Here is a 16,936-nt window from a genome sequence, read left to right as displayed (position 1 = left end):
CCCCCCCCCCCCCCCCCGGTGGAATAGGAAGATGCAAGTCCTCTTCCTACTGCTCAGGGTTATTTTGAGGATAACACTTGGTCTGAAGTCATGCTTAATACTCAAGTGACGGGCACTTGGCCTCTGAAGCTTGGTCACACAGGGGTTCCCTCAGGCTAATGCCCAAGACAGACATGACCAGGATGCAGCCAAGGGCTGGGTGTGCAGCCTGTGTCCACTGCAGCACCAGACACCACCCTCCTCCTGGTGAAGGGTCAACACACAATTGCTCAGAGGCTTCAACACTTGAGTCACAGGGAGACGTGCAAAGGTGCGAAGGGCACTGTGGCGATGCACACTGTTTACACCCATCACCGCACTGATACCCGATTCCCGGTACCCCAAGGGGACTGGTTTGGCAGGGATGGTTACCACAGCTTCCCTAGCCTAGTGTATCTCCAAGTCACCCAACTAACCAACCAGGGGTTACTGCCATGCTGTGGTGACAGCTTGAGTGTGTCCCCCACAGCTCATGTGCTGGAAGCTTAGTCCTCAGAGTGGCCATGTGAGAGGAGGCGGAGCCCAGTGGAAGATAATTAGGTCCCTGAGGGATCACCTTCAGAAGAGATAGAAGTAGTTCTCCTGGGACCCTGGTTAGTTCTCATGAGAAGGTTGTCATAAGAGATCAAGACTGGCCCCTCCTTCATCTCTCTCTGGCTTCCTGTCTTTCCCTGTGATCTTTCCCTCTCTCTCAAGTGCTCCCACCAAACAGCCCTTATCAGAAGCCAAATCAATAGGGGCAACGCCCTCTTGGACTTTTGACCTACAAAACTTTATGCTAAATAAAACTTTTTTATATAAATTACCTAATCTCAAGTATTTTGTTATAGCATCAGAAAGTAGACTAATCCAGATACAAGGTTAATCTCTGATTTTCTAATGTTATTTCCATAGTGTGTTGGGGGACCCTCACTGCCTGCAAGACCCCCAGTTCTTGCACAAGGATACACTGTATGTGCTCAAAAGCTGGATGAATGAAAGCCATGGTCAGCAAATTTATGTAAGGCAAAAAAGTATGTCAAAGGTGTTAGTAAAAGCCAGGTGCAGTGGCACTTGACTGTAATCCCAGCAACTCAGGAGGCTGAGGCAGGAGGATTGCAAGTTCAAAGCCAGCCTCAGCAAAGTAAGGCACTAAGCAACCCTGTCTTTAAATAAAACAATACAAAATAGGGCTAGGGATGTGGTTCAGTGGTCAAGTGCCCCTGAGTACAATCCCCATTACCTGCCCCCACCACAAAAAAAAGCGTTAATAAAGATATTTAACAGCCTTTATAGTATGGGCACCAACCAATAAAAACACACAGTGGCTGTAGGCAATCTGCATGGCTGCATGCACCACAGGCGAAGGGGAGCCCTGGGTAAGTGTGAGCTAGAACCAGCATTTGCTGTTCATGCCAAACATCAGTACACGTCCATGCTCTGGCTCTGCTGCTCATGAGCTGTGTGACCTGGGGCAAGTTGGGTAAATCTTCCAGCTTCAATTTATGTGCTCTCCTATAACAACGGGAAGAGTGCTAGGACTTACTTCATATAAACTGCAGAAATTAAGCATTGTAACACGTTCTTGGCATCTTGACTTATGCCTGGTGCATTTTGCTCTTTGTTAGTAATTTTACTGAAGGCTGTGCTGAGCCTTATGGAAAAAATTTGTGCATTACATAGGCTTTAGTTTTACATGAGTTAAAGTGTTGTTGACTGTGAATTTAATGGTAATGAATGAACAATATATGAAGGTGTCGTTAAACAGAAACATGCATTGTTGAGAGACTTTACACGGGGAGCACAAGAGGCCTACCCCACCTCCAGGCAGGCTCACTGTCTATGTACTGACAGGGTTATGAAATGTTGGGCAGGTTTGCAGAAATCTAACCCTGTATTTCCCCTACTGACCATAGTTCAATGCTTCCTAATTCCATGTTTGTGGAGACTTCCAAGAACACAGCTACCAGGAACAATGAGAAGAGATGTAATGGTTGGAAAATGGCACTAATGCTGTTAAAGAAAAACACGTTACTAATCTAAGTAAGTACAAATCCAGGTGCACTGGCACTTGACTGTAATCCCAGCAGTCTTACTGTACTGGTGTCCAGTACAGTAAGAAAGTGGTCAATGCTACCAGTGCAGGACCACACTGCTATGTGGCACTCTCCACAATATGGACACTGTGGTCTTTGCCCTCTTGAGAAACTGGAAACTCAAGTTCCCTCTAAGACACCTGCAGTGCTTCCATGGCTTAGGGCTCAAGGGACTTCAAGCCGTGACCAAGGTTTGAAGACCAAGAAAGGGCCACTGGAACAGGACCAGTTGGCAAAGTTTTGACCAAATGCAGCTGGTCCTCAGTACTCACAGGTTTCACATCTGAGAACTGAACCAATCACAGATCAAAAAAAAAAAAAAAAAAAAATTTGGACAAAAAAGAACAAAAACCAAAAAATCAAACAGTAACAACAATTAAAAAAGAAAACCAAAAACTGGTCAGGTGCAGAGTGGCACATGCCCGTGATCCCAGCTCTTTGGCAGGCTGAGGCAGGAGAATCACAAGTTTGAGGCCAGTCTGGGCAATTTAATGAGATCCTTTTCCCAAATAAAATAAAAAGTGCTGGGGTGTAGGCTCAGTGGTAGAGTTCACTGGCTTCCTTCCCCAGTACAGCAAAGAAAACAAAGTAAAAAAAAAAAAAAAATCGAATCTGTGACAGACTTAAATGATGAAGTATAATAATTATTTACCTAGTGTTCACATTGTGTGAGGTATTATAAGCAATCTAAATGGGAGAAAGTGTACAGGTCCCATACAAACACTTGCTATTTTCTCTAAGGGACTTGAGCATCTGCAGACTTGTATCCTGGGGGGTCTGGAACCAATCCCCCAAAGATACCTAGGCACTACTGTAGTGGAGTCATCCAAAAAAACCAGGACTGGGTGTTCAAAGCTGAATCAAGAGGTTTAAATGAAGGACTGATCAACAGCCATGCACACGGCCAGGACCTGTCAGGGCAACTCTGATGTCACCAGCTTAGGCCACAGTCCAACTTGAGAGACTGTCCAGGGGGAGCACAAGAGGCCTCCCCCTCCTCCAGGCAGGCTGACTGTCCAAATGGGCCCAACGAATCATCCCACAGGATCAAAAAGGAGCTCTGCCAAGGCCGGTCTCTCCGTTCCCCACCCGCGTGATGGAAGCGTCTAACTTGGGGGACACTGTGCTCATTCTCACCTATCAGAAAGTGGACTCGATACAAGTCAGATTTCTGGAGCAGGCGCCGAAGCTTGGTCTGTGTCTCGCTGGGCTCCAAGCCCTGGCTGCCGGCAGCCGCCCTCTGCTGCAGCACCTCCTCCAGGTAGAGAACCGCCAAGTGGGTGTGGTACTCTTCTTTCTACAGGAGAGGGGGTCCGACAGACAGAATTTGCTGAGTGGGAAGCCTGCAGATCCCCACCATCAGCCACTGTGCCCACGACCCGGCCTGCTCTGAGGGAACCTGGGGAAGATTCTCAAAGACAGTGGATGTGACGCTCTTGGCTGGTGGGAAATCTCCCAGAAACCTCAATGCACAGAGGAGGAGCTCATAGTTCGTGGTGCTACAGTTTGAATGTTGCATGTTCCCCAAAGGCCCGCGTGCTAAAGGCTTGGTCCCCAGGGAGGTGAAACTGGGAGGTGGGGCCTAATGAGAGGAAGTTGGGACACTGTGGTTATGTCCTAGAAAGGGATTATGGGACTATAATCTCTTCCTCTTTCTCTCTTTCACACACTGGCCCTGAGGTGAGCAGCTTTGCTCCACATCTGCTCCTAGCCATGATAGTCTGCCTCATCACAGGTCCCAAAGCAACAGGCCCAACTGACCACAGACTGGAACCCCGAAAACCAGAAATCAAAATCAACCTTTCTCTTCATAAGTTAATTGTCTCAAGTATTTTGTCAGAGTGGTGGAAAGCTAATGCATGACTATGGAGAACAAAAGGGTTACTTGTCATTTTGTGAAGTAAGGGCCACAGGATTTAGGTATTCTGCAAAAAGGCCCAAATTCTCTCATTTCTTTTGGAGATAATAACAGAGGGAAAACAGAAGAACAATATAAATATAGAGGACAGGAGGTAGCAGTGAAAGGGCTACCTATTCCAGTGGCTCTCTTTCACTGAGCCTCAGGTTCCCTCAGACATCCACAAGTACAGACTGAGCAGCCAGGGAATGGGAACGTGACATCAGAACCATCTGCTAAAAAAGCTGATAGTCAGGCTCCACCTCCTGTTGTGCTCACCTGCAGCCTCCTGTCAATAACGAGATATTCCAGATATTTAACAAGAGCTTTAGGGTATTTTTTAAGGCAATTGATAATATCATCTGGATTAAAACTATTCTTCTGCTGTTCGTCCCAAGGTCTCTTGGTGAAAACTTGAACGCCAACCTAAAGGAAGAGCAGAATAGTTATTAGACTTTTTGAAGTCACTTTTTCTTCATCTTTATTTTGGTCACTATGCATTCATGATTTGGATAAAATCATCATAAAAATATGATGATGAAATACATTCAGTAGGTACGACTTTTGGGGTGTCAATCATATCCCAATAGAGTGGCTAACAAATATGGTTATGGAGAAACGTGGTCCAGTAGGAAGCAGAGAACATGAAGCAAAGATAGAAAAGCACCCTCCACTCAGAAACCTCCCCTCAGACATCCAGCTGGAATTTCTTTAACAATGATTAGAAACTAAAAAACAAAGCATTTATCGGGTAATGGATTTTGACAACTCATGCAGTAACTATCTTGGACTATTAAGATCATCCCCAAACAGGGATGTTTCTTTGCCTAAGAATAAATGAAAATAGCCAAAAGCACTGAAAACTCAATACACTAAACTCAGATCTCTGAACCAAGATTAGCTATTTGGTAGACTATTTATGATAGATGGTTAATCTCGGATCTGACACTGGTTCCTGAACAGAACTGCCTCCTTTCACATTGAAATACTCTGGTCTAATTCCATCTTCAAGGAAATGCTAATGAGAAAAGTATATCCATGCCAGGTTCCCCTGGGCCTTTATGTGTGCGTGGTCTGTTGCCTGCAAACACATGCGTCTCCATGATCCCAAAACATGAGAAATGAAGTGGAACTGTTAAGAGTGTGAATTTGGGTTGTAAGTGTGGATTTGTGTGTTGGCTTTCTCACCAATTGGCAAAGATTCTGAATCTCTTTGAGTCTTAGTTTGCCATGGTCTAAAAAACAGGCCCACTTCAGGCTAGGGAAGGCTCAGTGGTAAGATACTTGCCTAGCATGCACAAGGTCCTGGGTTCCATCCTCAATACTGCATAAACAACAACTACAACAATATCAGAATAATAACAATGTGCACTTCGTGGAGTTGCAGTGCCATTCAAAGGAGAGACAGGTCAAGTGACAGGCCTATCAGGTGGCACACAGGATTCCAGTATGTTCTGCTGTAATTTGGGAGCCCTGAGAATGGTCTACCCCTCTCAATGGCACTAGATCCATGTTATAAGTGTGAGCATGTCAGGAGTGGACACTGTGGGCGTGCCTCAGCGGCACAGGAGGGATGGAGTAAAAGGTGAGTGCACAAGGGCGCTGACCTTCCAGTCAGGACAGCATGTGTGTCTCTCCCAGGGGAGCCAAGGAAACAGTATGTCTTTAATGGTGAGAACCAAGAGGCTTACTATCTTTGTTCCAGTCATCTGTGGGAGTCACTAAGGTCTCTGTCCCTCTGTCCTGAGCATGCTATCCCCTAGATAGCCCACAGCCAACAGGTGCTTTACCACTCTTGTCATTTCTCGATGTCAAAGACGGGTTGACATAAAGGAGAATGAAATTATGGCATTTGCCAGTAAATGGATGGAACTAGACATTATCATTGCTAAGTGAAATAAATCAACCCCAGAAAACCAAAGCTGAATGTTCTCTCTGATATGCAGATGCTGACTCCCATAGGGGGTGGGGGAGGGCACCAGATTGGACGAGGGGGCATGGGAGGGAGGGAGGGGACACTGGAATGGGAAAGACAGTAGAAGGATTCTGACATCACTTTCCTATGTTCACATATGAATACACGACCAGTGTGACTCTGCCTCATGTACAACCACAAGAACAGGAAGGTAGACTCCATGTATGTACGATATGTCAAAATATATTCTACTGTCATGTGCAACTAAAAAGAACAAATAAAAAATAAATAAATGTGTTCAAAGGAAAAAAAAAGATGGGCTAAATCCTGCTCCCCACATGGGCCTCCACACCCACAATTTCCATGTGGGGTGGTGGGAGCAGGCAAGGGAACAATTGGTCTCTCTGGTGTGGCCCAGGCCTGGGGCTGTCTCCTGACAAGGCCCAAAGCCTTCAGGGCAGCAGCCTGCTACTGCTCCGGTGACAACAATGCCAGATGTCACTGGGGAGACAGGGAGACCCCACAAGACTGACGGGGCTAGGCTTTTTGCTTTTCTAGAAAAGAGGGCTTCCCAGGGAGAGGATTCTAACCATGTGTCTAAAAAGCACCAAAATTCAGAACTTTGGCCGGGCATAGTGGCACACACCTGTAATCCCAGGGGCTCAGGAGGCTGAGGCAGGAGGATCACTAGTTCAAAGCCAGCCTCAGCAAGAGAGAGGCGCTAAGCAACTCAGTGAGACCTTGTCTCTAAATAAAATACAAAACAGAGCTGGGGATGTGTCTCCATGGTCGAGTGCCCCTGAGTTCAATCTCTGGTACCCACCTGGCCCCCCCAAAAAAGAAAAAATGCAGAACTTCTTACAGAGCTGGAGTTCGGATGACTCAAAAGAAGGTATTAAAAGGGGAACAAAGAAATTAGAGGGGTTTGAAATGTAGCTTTTTTCCCCCACTTAAAATCAAGAGCTCTTTTGGTTGGTTTTTACCAGCCACCCTGAAGAAGAAGGCAATTCTCAAGCACAAACCTCCTCACTTCTCTGCAAGACCCAGTCGGCGTAGGTCCACACCAACTCCTGGTCTAAGCAGTAGGTGAGAAAATCAACAATGTACTCGTACAGGTCTGAGCGCGTGGAGTCCTCGATGTCCCCGTTCACGATGTTTACCCACAACTGGAAAGGAATCAAACATAAACATAAACAAAACCTAGAACATTACGTATCTTGCAGAATTAGCTTAGAAAGTCTGTGTGTCTACTTACTTGACCTTTTAAGACTTTTGGAAGAATAGGTTGAGAATCCCTCCTTGATCTGAAAACCCCCAATCCAAAACTTTGAACCCAGGGGAGCTTTACCACTGAGCACATCTCTATACCTTTTCATTTTTTATTTCGAGACAGGGTCACACGAAGTTGCTGAGTGCCTCGCTAAGTTGTTGAGGCTGACCTCAAACTTGTAATCCTCCTGCCTCAGTTTCCCATGTTGCTGGGCCAAAATTTTTTAAGCATGTTGATAATGCATTTAATTTAATTTTACTTTTGGTACTGGGGATTGAACTCAGGGGCATTCAACCATTGAGCCATATCCCCAGCTCTATTTTGTATTTTTTTATTTAGAGACAGGGTCACACTGAGTTGCTTAGTGCCTGGCTTTTGCTGAGACTGGCTTTGAACTCACAATCCTCCTCCCTCAGCCTCCTGAGCCACTGGGATTACTAGCATGTGCCACCAAGCCTGGCTTGATAATGCGTTTTAGATTTCAAATTTCAAACTGGGGTTGGTTCACCCCTAAAATCTATGCAAATCTTTCAAAATCTGAAAAACTCCGAAATTTGAAATACTTCTGATCCCAAGCAATTTGAATAAGAAGTATTCAACCTATAGTAGGACAAGTCATAAATGTCTAAATCAATTTTTAATTTCCTTCCTTCCTTCCCAATGTAAACAGCCCACAAAGTTTATGGGGATAGATGAGTGCTTTTCAATCTTTCTTCATAAAATAAATAAAATGGTGACATCTATAGACACAAAAGAATTCACCTACAAGCATCAGAGAGCATCTATTTCTATCTTCTCCATCACCTGAGCTCTTGATTCTCAGACTCTCCTTGGACTGTGATGGGAAGATGTATTTTTTCAAAATGCCTTGGTGATTCTGATCCCAAATGCTCCTGTTGCCTTTTGCCCAGAAGCTCAAGACAAACCCCATTGATAAAAATCTCTCGCTATTTCCATCAGAAACTTCCCTACCATACTAACTGAAGCTTACTGTCTGGACCCCAGAAAGAGGGAGCATCATGTGGAGCAGGAAGGGATAGAGGCCGCACCTCCCCCACCATGAGCCTCATCCAGCTGTCCACCTGGCTGGGCTTCTGAGCCCCGGCAAAAGCAGTACATCTAGGAAACAGGGCTGGTGATGCCAATCTGTCTTTCTGACATCAGAATCCCAACATCTTTTATGTTATAGGTTGAGTATCCCTTATCCCAAATGCAGGGGCTATCGGTATTTTGGATTTTATATTGTTTCAGATTTTGGGATTTTTGCATATAGATAGTGATGTATCTTGGAGGTAGGACTCAAGTCTGAACAAGAAATTCATTTGTATCAAGTACACTTTATACACTTTGCCCAGAGGTAAATTTATGCAATATTTTTAATAATTTTGTGCATGAAACAAGGTTTTGTTTTGGGAGGGGGTACCAGGGAATGAACTTAGGGGCACTCAACCACTGAGCCACATCCCCAGCCCTATTTTGTATTTTATTTAGATTCAGGGTCTCACTGAGTTGTTTAAGGCCTTACTTTTGCTGAGGCTGGCTTTGATCCTCCTGCCTCAGCCTTCTGAGCCTCTGGAATTACAGGCATGTGCCACCACACCTGGCTGAAACAAGGTTTTATGTTGTTGAATTTTCCACTTTTGACCTCACATCAGCACTCAAATAGTTTTGGGCTTTGAAGCATTTTAGATTTTTCTGATTAGGAATGCTTAACGTATAATCATTTCTTCAACACTGACTTCCCCAAACCAAATAACATAATCACATATATATTGAAATTTTATCTGTGATACCCAAATATGTTTTAGCTTTGGGAAAGAGGCACTTAATCACTAAGCCACATCTGAGCCCCATTTTATATTTTATTTAGGGTCAGGGTCTTGCTGAGTTGCTATGGCCTCACTAAGCTGCTGAGTTTGGCTTTGAATTTGTGACCCTCCTGCCTCAGCTTCCTGAGCCACTGGGATTACAGGCATGCATCTGGCCTCCTTTAAAAAAAAAAAATTTTTTTTTAAAACCTTCCTTCTTCCCTCTCCCCTCTCCTTCCTCTACTCTACTGGACTTCCTTTCACTCGCCTATTAATTTGTATTTGGTTGGTTCTTTATGCAAGCTTATCCTTCTCTCCTTGCTTTCCTCTGTTTTATTCTAGCTTCTGAAGATGGGAGAATACATTCAACCTTTGAGTTTCTGAGTTTGGCTGATTTCACTTAGCATGATGTTCTGCATTTCTATCCATTTACTGGCAAATGCCATCATCTCATTCTTTTTAATGGCTGAGTAGAACTCTGTTGTGTATATATACACCACAATTTCTTAATGCACTCATCTATTGATGGGCATCTGGGTTGATTTCAGAATTTAACTATTGTGAATTTTGCTGCTCTAAACATTGCTGTGGCTGTGTTGCTATAGTAGGCTGATTTCAAATCTTTGGGGAAAATACTCAGAAATGGGATAGCTGGGTCACCCTTAGTTTTCTGAGGAATCTCCAAACTGCTTTCCAGAGATTTAGTCTGCAGTCCCACCAATAATGTACCAGTGTTCCTTTCTCCCCACAACCTTGTGATAGTTTCCCAAAGCAAAACTAAAGACTAAATAGACACTTGGCTTTGCCAAAGTCATGGAGTTGATGTTAGTTTGGTGAATATGGTTGATGTTCTTTGCTTCACACAATGAAACAAAAAAGAAATGTGGCATATATACACAATGGAATATTACTAAGCAATAAAAGAGAATAAAATCACGGCATTTGGAGGTAAATGGATGGAGTTAGAGAAGATAATGCTAAGTGAAGTTAGCAAATCCCCCCCCCAAAAAAAACAAATGCCAAATGTTTTCTTTGATATAAGGAGGCTGATTCATAGTGGGATAGGGAGAGGGAGCATGGGAGAAATGGACAAACTCTGGGGAAGGGAGGGGGCATGGGGTAATTAATGAAGGTGGAATGTGATGATCATTATTATCCAAAGTACAGATATGAAGACATGAATTGGTGTGAATGTACTGTGTATACAACCAGAGATATGAAAAATTGTGCTCTATATGTGTAATAAGAATTGTAATGCATTCTGCTGTCATATGTAAATATATATATATTTACATATATATTTATATATATATATGTATGTATGTGTGTATATATATATATATATATATATATATATATACACACACACACACACACACATATCAGAAAACCAGTCCAACACGCAAAAGAGTGGATAACAAAGAACAGAGGGGAGAAAGTGCTCTGAGAGTGTGAGATGAAGCTGTCAGGCTCAAAAGCAAGCTGGAAGATGCAACAATGCAAGGTGAGAGACAGGCTGACAAATCCATGCTATTTCTCTCCAGGTGCAGTACCCCTGCCCGGCCACCCGGAGCGCTGGTTCAAATCCCAGCTCCACCTGGGATCACAGGCATGGCCTTGATCAGCTTCAGTTTTGTCACGGTGACATAGGGATAGTAATTTACCCAGCTCATTGGTAATGGTTATTGTCAGGAACAGTGGAAATGATAAATTCAATAGCTATTTTCTGCCCTAATTTTCTTATAAGACAATGATGTCACATACCCTGTGGTTCAATAAGAAGTCTTATTCAAATAAGTAGAAAAAATAGTGGTTACTAAAGGTTAGGAAGTAGGGAGAAGAAGGATAGATGGAAATTGGATAATAGGAAACAAAATACAGTTAGAAGAAGTAATTCCTACTGTTCTACAGCTCAGAACTGCAGTTTACAACAATTTATTACAGATTTTAAAATAGAGGAGTTCAAAGATTCCCAACACAAAGAAGTGGTAAATATGTTTAAGGAGTCGGCAATGCTAATTACCCTGATTTGACCATTTCGTGTCCTGTACATGTATCATCGAGTTATCACAACGTACCCTATAAGTATGTAAAATTATTTCACGTCTACTTAAGAAAATTAAAAATAAATTATCAGTACTTTTTCATTTGAAAATTTTTCAAGTTTCAAAATCTCAATCTGGATAGTGCTCTTCAAAGAATACAAAGAAATGAAAAGTCTTGGCCATCATTTCTCAAGGAATTCACTTTCTAAAACAATATTATTTTTGTTCTGGATAAAAGGAGATCAGGCAAAAGTGGTTTCTATCAATTTGTGGATTTAGCTTTTTTTGCTAAGTAACACTGAGTTAAAGGACACCGATTTCAACATAATGCTAAAATGCTTTTGGACCCACCTGCAGTGCGGCAGCATCTTGGTTATTGTAATGATAGAGCAGTCCAAGTGCAAAATACCTGGAAGAGAACAAAGTCGTCAGGACAATGTGTCCCCATGACCCGCTGCAGGCAAAACCAACATAGTGACCTCCCCTGGCTTGCTCCCCTGGATCCTATTCAACTCAGAAGACAGCTAACTTCAAACAAAAGGATCCTCACTTCTATTTATTTTGCTTATGGCACTAAAAACAGGTGCTCTATCAATCTCCAAAAAAGGATGATTCCAACCTTGGGAGGGCTGAGAAAAGAAAATACCATGATACTATGTGAAAATAGCATTTGGAATTGCTTTCTATTTTGCTTCAAATACTAATACAATTTCATATATCTTCAGTTACCACAGTAGCCCATGACACAGTGGTAAGAGCATGGGGAAGGTCCACTGTCTGAGCATTTCTTGAGAAAAGGGGCAAGAAGCTTCAATCCGAACAACAGCAGAGAACACTGATGGTGTCCGGGAACCATAGACAACAGAAAGTCAAGGGGATTCAGGAAGAGGGTCCCAGAGGTCAGAGACCTCAGTTTCTACTAAGGCTTCGTGACTGATGAACTGAATTGCACTGAGCAAGAAGACTAACTGACCCAGTCTTCTACGTCCTCATTTACAAATGGGAAGGACTGGCACGATGCTCACAAACTGTTTCAGAATTTGAAGCACTTCAGATTTTGGATTTTCCGATTAGGGATGTTTCACTGCAGAAGTCTATACAAACATCCAAAACTCTGAAACTCTGAAACCTGCAATGCTTCTGTTGCAAGCACCTTAGGTCAGGAATACTCAGCCTATAACACCACTCCATAACATGTTCTGGTAACCTGGGAAACTGAGGACAGAGCCAAAACCCTCATGGAAGCCCAGGTCATCTCAGACACTGAACAGGGTCTAGCATGGTGACCCCCAGGATCTCTGTGGGATTTCATCAGTCCTTCTGCCCCTTCAAATTCTTAACAAAAATCATAGGCAAAAAAATATTTTTAAAAAACTTACTGCTTATATGAAATTGAGAGATCACCCAATGCCCTTCATTTTTAAAGATAAGAAAACTGGGGCCTAGAATGATTAGTTCTGTGACTTCCTACCCTGGATGAAGAAGCTGCCAGCCCTAATCAAGCTAGTCACTATGCACCAAGCGGCCCTGGACAGGAGGCTGCTACTAACTCATGGACGTAATGAAGGCAGTTTTCAACCATGACTTTGTGGGACCAAGGTCAAAAACCATACCACTTCATCATTTATCCAGGTGTCTATTTAAACAGTTTGGTTATCAAAGACTCAATGCACTTTTTTTTTTTTTTTGGTACTAGGGATTGAACTCAGGGGCATTTAACCACTAAGCTACATCCTCAGCCCTTTTTTGTATTTTATTCAGAGACAGAGTCTCACTGAGTTGCTTAGCACCTCGCTAAGTTGCTCAGGATGGCTCTGAACTTGTGATCCTCCTGCCTCAGCCTTGAGCTGCTGGGATTACAGGCGCATACCACCACACCTGGCCAATGCAGTCTTTAATTAAAAATCACATGGCATTTGCACAAGTGAATCCTCGGTTGACAACAGAAGAAACTTAAAAATGGCTCCATTTAATAACAAAGCCCGTGACTAGTTCTAAATTGTAGTCTTACTATTAAAGAATGAGGAGAGAGTGAATGGCCCCGACACCCCTTGGATAGTGATAAGAGCAACAGCATCTGGACAGCACTCAGCTCCTGAGGTCACTGCAATTTCAAGGTAGCCACTGAGTGGACCTGCCAGGAACCAAATGTCACACTGGCTACATCAGCTTCGCGGCAGAGCCCAAGTGGGAAGCCCGTCCCGCTGGAGGAGAACACTCACTTTTTGTGCTTCTCTAGCCAGGCAGCGCTGTCCGTCAGAAGACAGAAGTTCTCGGTGACCAGGAGGTCCAGCAGGCTGTCGTGGTCAGCCTCTGCATACAGCTTGAGCAAAGCTGTGTCAATGTCCTCTTTGTAGCCATTAGCGACCTCTGTGCTGCGGACTTCGTTCAGGTAGCTTATGAGGAAGCGTTTGCACTTGGCCATCTTCTCCTGGTCCCCCTGGGTCAGCTGGTTCAGGTCTGCGTACTCGTGAAGAGGAGGGTGGGACCGAGTGAATGAAGAGGAGGTGGGCAACAGGAAGGGGTAGAGAGAGATCAGCTCCCGGACGTCAAGCTGGCCGCTTCTGCAATTACAGTGTCAAACTAAATGAAGCAAAAAGAGAGAAAGAGTACACATAGGCACACAAACGACACTGGAGGGCAGTGCCTGTGGGCACATGTGAACAGGGGTGGACACGGGGTGGCACATCGGAGCGATCCTCCAAATCTGCAAGTACAAGGCAGCACTACCTATCCTGTGACACCACCTGGTTCCACAAGAGAACCGGGAATGACAGTCACAGACACGTAGGCCCACAGCGTGCAAGTGGAACATCGAGATGCCTACGTTACCAGGAAAACCCAGGGTAGCCCTGGCACCTCAGAACCGCGGCAGACCAAGCCCAACCAAGGATGTCACACATCGGCATCCAGGCAGACAACGTCACAGTTCTTCCGAAAACCACTGTTTTCCTGACATTTAATTATAAATAGATTGTGGGACAGTTCTTGAAGGAGAATTTATAAGAATCTGACACAAGCCAGGCATGTTGGTGCATACCTGTAATCCCAGTGGCTCGGGAGGGTAAGGCAGGAGGATCACAAGTTTGAGGCCAGACCCAGCAACATAGCAAGACCCCGTCTCATAATAAAAAACAAAAAGGACTGGGGATGTGGCTACGTGGTTAAGTGCCCTGGGTTCAGTTCCCAGTACCAAATAAAAGAACCTAACACTGGCAATGGACTGACTACGTAAGAGACAGAACTATTCATACTGCCATTTCTGCTGTGACTCTTGATAGAATTCAGAGCAGAACATTAGGACGCAGCTTTCAAATGTTCTGTTCTCAGCAGAACATCCTGAGACCACATTTGTTGATGTCCCCTGTCTAACTCATTGCTGGGCCCTTTTCCCTCCAGCCTGCTGGTCCCCTTGGCAATAACAACATCAATGGAGGCATCACAGAGCTATAGGTCTCCACCTGGGCCCAATGTCAGAGCCACCTATGGGATAGTTCTGGAGGAAAAAGAAGTGGGGACTGTCCGAACCCTGGCACTGTCACTGCCTGCAATGTTCACTACATCCCCTCAGTGGTCTCTGAGCTCCCATCCCCCACTCCACTGGCTTCTGCCTTGGTCTCCCTTCCTTCCACTCCCCATCCCCGCACCCTCACCTTGTCATAGAGCACCTTAAACACCTATGAATTCTCTCAGGCTTTTTTTTTTTTTTCTTTTTTTAGTACCAGGGATTGAACCCAGGGATGCTTAACTACTAAGCCACACTCCTAACCCTTTTTTATATTTTATTAGAGACAGGGTCTCGCTGAGTTGCTTAGAGCCTCATTAATTTGCTGAGGCTCGGTTTGAACTGGTGGTCCTCCTGCCTCAGCCTCCCAAGTCACTGGGATTACAGACTTGCACCACCATGCCTGGATCTCAGTCACACTTTTGACAAAAACTGAGCAGCAGTCAACCTGAAGTGGAGCTACTGAGAGGCTAATGTATGAAAGAACCTTGTCCTAATGACAGACAGGCCCAACTTCTATTCTCTTTTTTGTAAGGTCAGGCAGTGGGGACAACCAAAAGGAGGCAGATTTTAAAAGGCTGCTGAACGAGGCTTTATTGAGATCCCACTCCTGGGCAGAACCCTCAGACCAACAGAGCAAGAGGAGGGTCTGAGGAGAAACCGCGTGGGGGCTCAACTAGACTGGAGTCTTATGGGGCTTAGGGCAGGAAGGGAGGGCTTGGGACAGGTAAAGGGGTTTTTAGAGTCCTTTGTCCCACTGGAGTTGGACGGGGAACTAAGATCCAGGATTGGCCAGGAGACCCTACTGATTGACAGGCAGTTCCATCAGTGCCCTATCGGTGTTTCTTTCGTGTGGGGGGGAGCTGCTTGGTGCTTTGTTCCTAAGTCACTTCATCGACCTAACACTCTTATCAAAACAGGAGACCATGCATCCATGGCTATTCGCCCACTGTCTCAGATTGACCCACAAGGAAAAGAAGATGTTTGGAGATAAACACACCATGATACCAATGAGGAGGTATTTGACATTGCAGGAAAAAACAAGGAATGGCAGAAGAGTTGAGGTCCAAAGTCACAAAGAATCTATTTAAATCCCAAAGCCACTGATCTCTCTAGGAACAGATGGTAGCAGCACATAGGATTTGTAGGAGTAAAAGTGGTATCAGTCATCATTACTCACAGAATGAGTCTTGACACAGAAATCCATTCTCTACACCCAATTTTGTGAGCAAGATGTCAGTACATGTGCGGGTTATACGCGATCATCTCCAAGAATGGGCAACAGATGGTATGACACAGACAGGGTTCCCCTCAAGTCATCGCCGAGCTGCAAATGATCTACATCTCGTTTGCTAGGTAGCTATAAACTGCAGACTCTGTTCTAGTGAGGTGCTGGGAAAAGTCATTGGGAAGGCGTGGCTTCAGGGGGCGGGGCTTCAGGGGGTGTTCAAGGGTGTATAATTTCACCTCTCAGGCAGTGCTGAACAACCTTCCTGAGAATCTGCCTCACCAAGCACCCCACCCCGGCAGAGCAAGGGCAGCTGGAAGAGCAGGTGCGAGGGCAAGGGGTGTGCTTGTAGATGGGCACAAGTGATGAATGGCAAAAGTGGCTCAGGGGAGCTCCCTGCAGGTACAGCATTAATCATAATGCCCAGGGACTCCCAATGACAAAACTCAGCTTCCAACTTCCTAACAGAACTGACCAGGAATATCACACTTCAAAAGCCTTTAGAAGACAATGAAAAATTTTCATAGCTTTTTCCAGAAAGCCCTTGCTTTTTCTAAATTCAGAATCTAATAAAATCTTCGGAGAGAAGGAAGCACAAATAGGTGGTTCCTCAGAATCCTCACATGAGCACCCTTCAGACTCCTCCTCGGGCAGCCACAGCCCCGAGGCCTCCTCCACAGAATTGTCCTCACAGACTGCCTTAGGCTGATCCTCAGCCTCACCCTACCTAGAACTAGGCCCTTTCACCTAAGGCTGGGACCCACCCCAGCCTGGGAGGTGTGAGCCCCCCCACCCCATCTGCAGCTCCAGCTAACCACTATAGCATTTCCCACCAGGATGTCACAGGAGCAGGAGGTCTGAGCACAGGGGGACACTGTCAAGGCAGCCTTGCTACTGACACCAGAAATTACCTGAATAGCTCTTTAGCTTCCAGGAACTGAAGTTGTGCAAACTGGATAAAGCCCGCCTGCTGCAGAATCCTTCGGTACATGACCTGGAAGGAAACACAGATTTCATTTCTTAGAGACACCTCATGGCCGTCACAGAGAGCAGGAGGTATCACTTCATGGTAGAGCACTTGCCTAGCCCAGCATTGTTGAAAGAAGAAAGAAAGGAAGGAAGGAAGGAAGGAAGGAAGGGAGGGAGGGAGGGAG

The 16,936-nt window shown here is 44.9% G+C and overlaps 1 protein-coding gene across 1 annotated transcript in view; it reads right to left on the bottom strand.

The window, feature by feature from the left end:
• Tgfbrap1 (transforming growth factor beta receptor associated protein 1) overlaps positions 1–16,936 on the bottom strand; it is a 61,435-nt gene that overhangs the window by 7,960 nt on the left and 36,539 nt on the right. Inside the window, exons 5-10 of the mRNA XM_015505003.2 lie at positions 16,694–16,776; positions 13,272–13,613; positions 11,401–11,458; positions 6,949–7,092; positions 4,291–4,437; positions 3,252–3,411 (exon numbers count right to left, since the gene is read on the bottom strand). Coding sequence (XP_015360489.1) covers positions 3,252–3,411; positions 4,291–4,437; positions 6,949–7,092; positions 11,401–11,458; positions 13,272–13,613; positions 16,694–16,776 — 934 coding nt within the window. The remainder of the gene's footprint in view (positions 1–3,251; positions 3,412–4,290; positions 4,438–6,948; positions 7,093–11,400; positions 11,459–13,271; positions 13,614–16,693; positions 16,777–16,936) is intronic.

Source organism: Marmota marmota, unplaced genomic scaffold (genome assembly GCF_001458135.2).
Source record: "Marmota marmota marmota unplaced genomic scaffold, marMar, whole genome shotgun sequence".
Classification (NCBI taxonomy): domain Eukaryota; kingdom Metazoa; phylum Chordata; class Mammalia; order Rodentia; family Sciuridae; genus Marmota; species Marmota marmota.
This window is presented reverse-complemented; position numbering and strand designations above follow the sequence as displayed.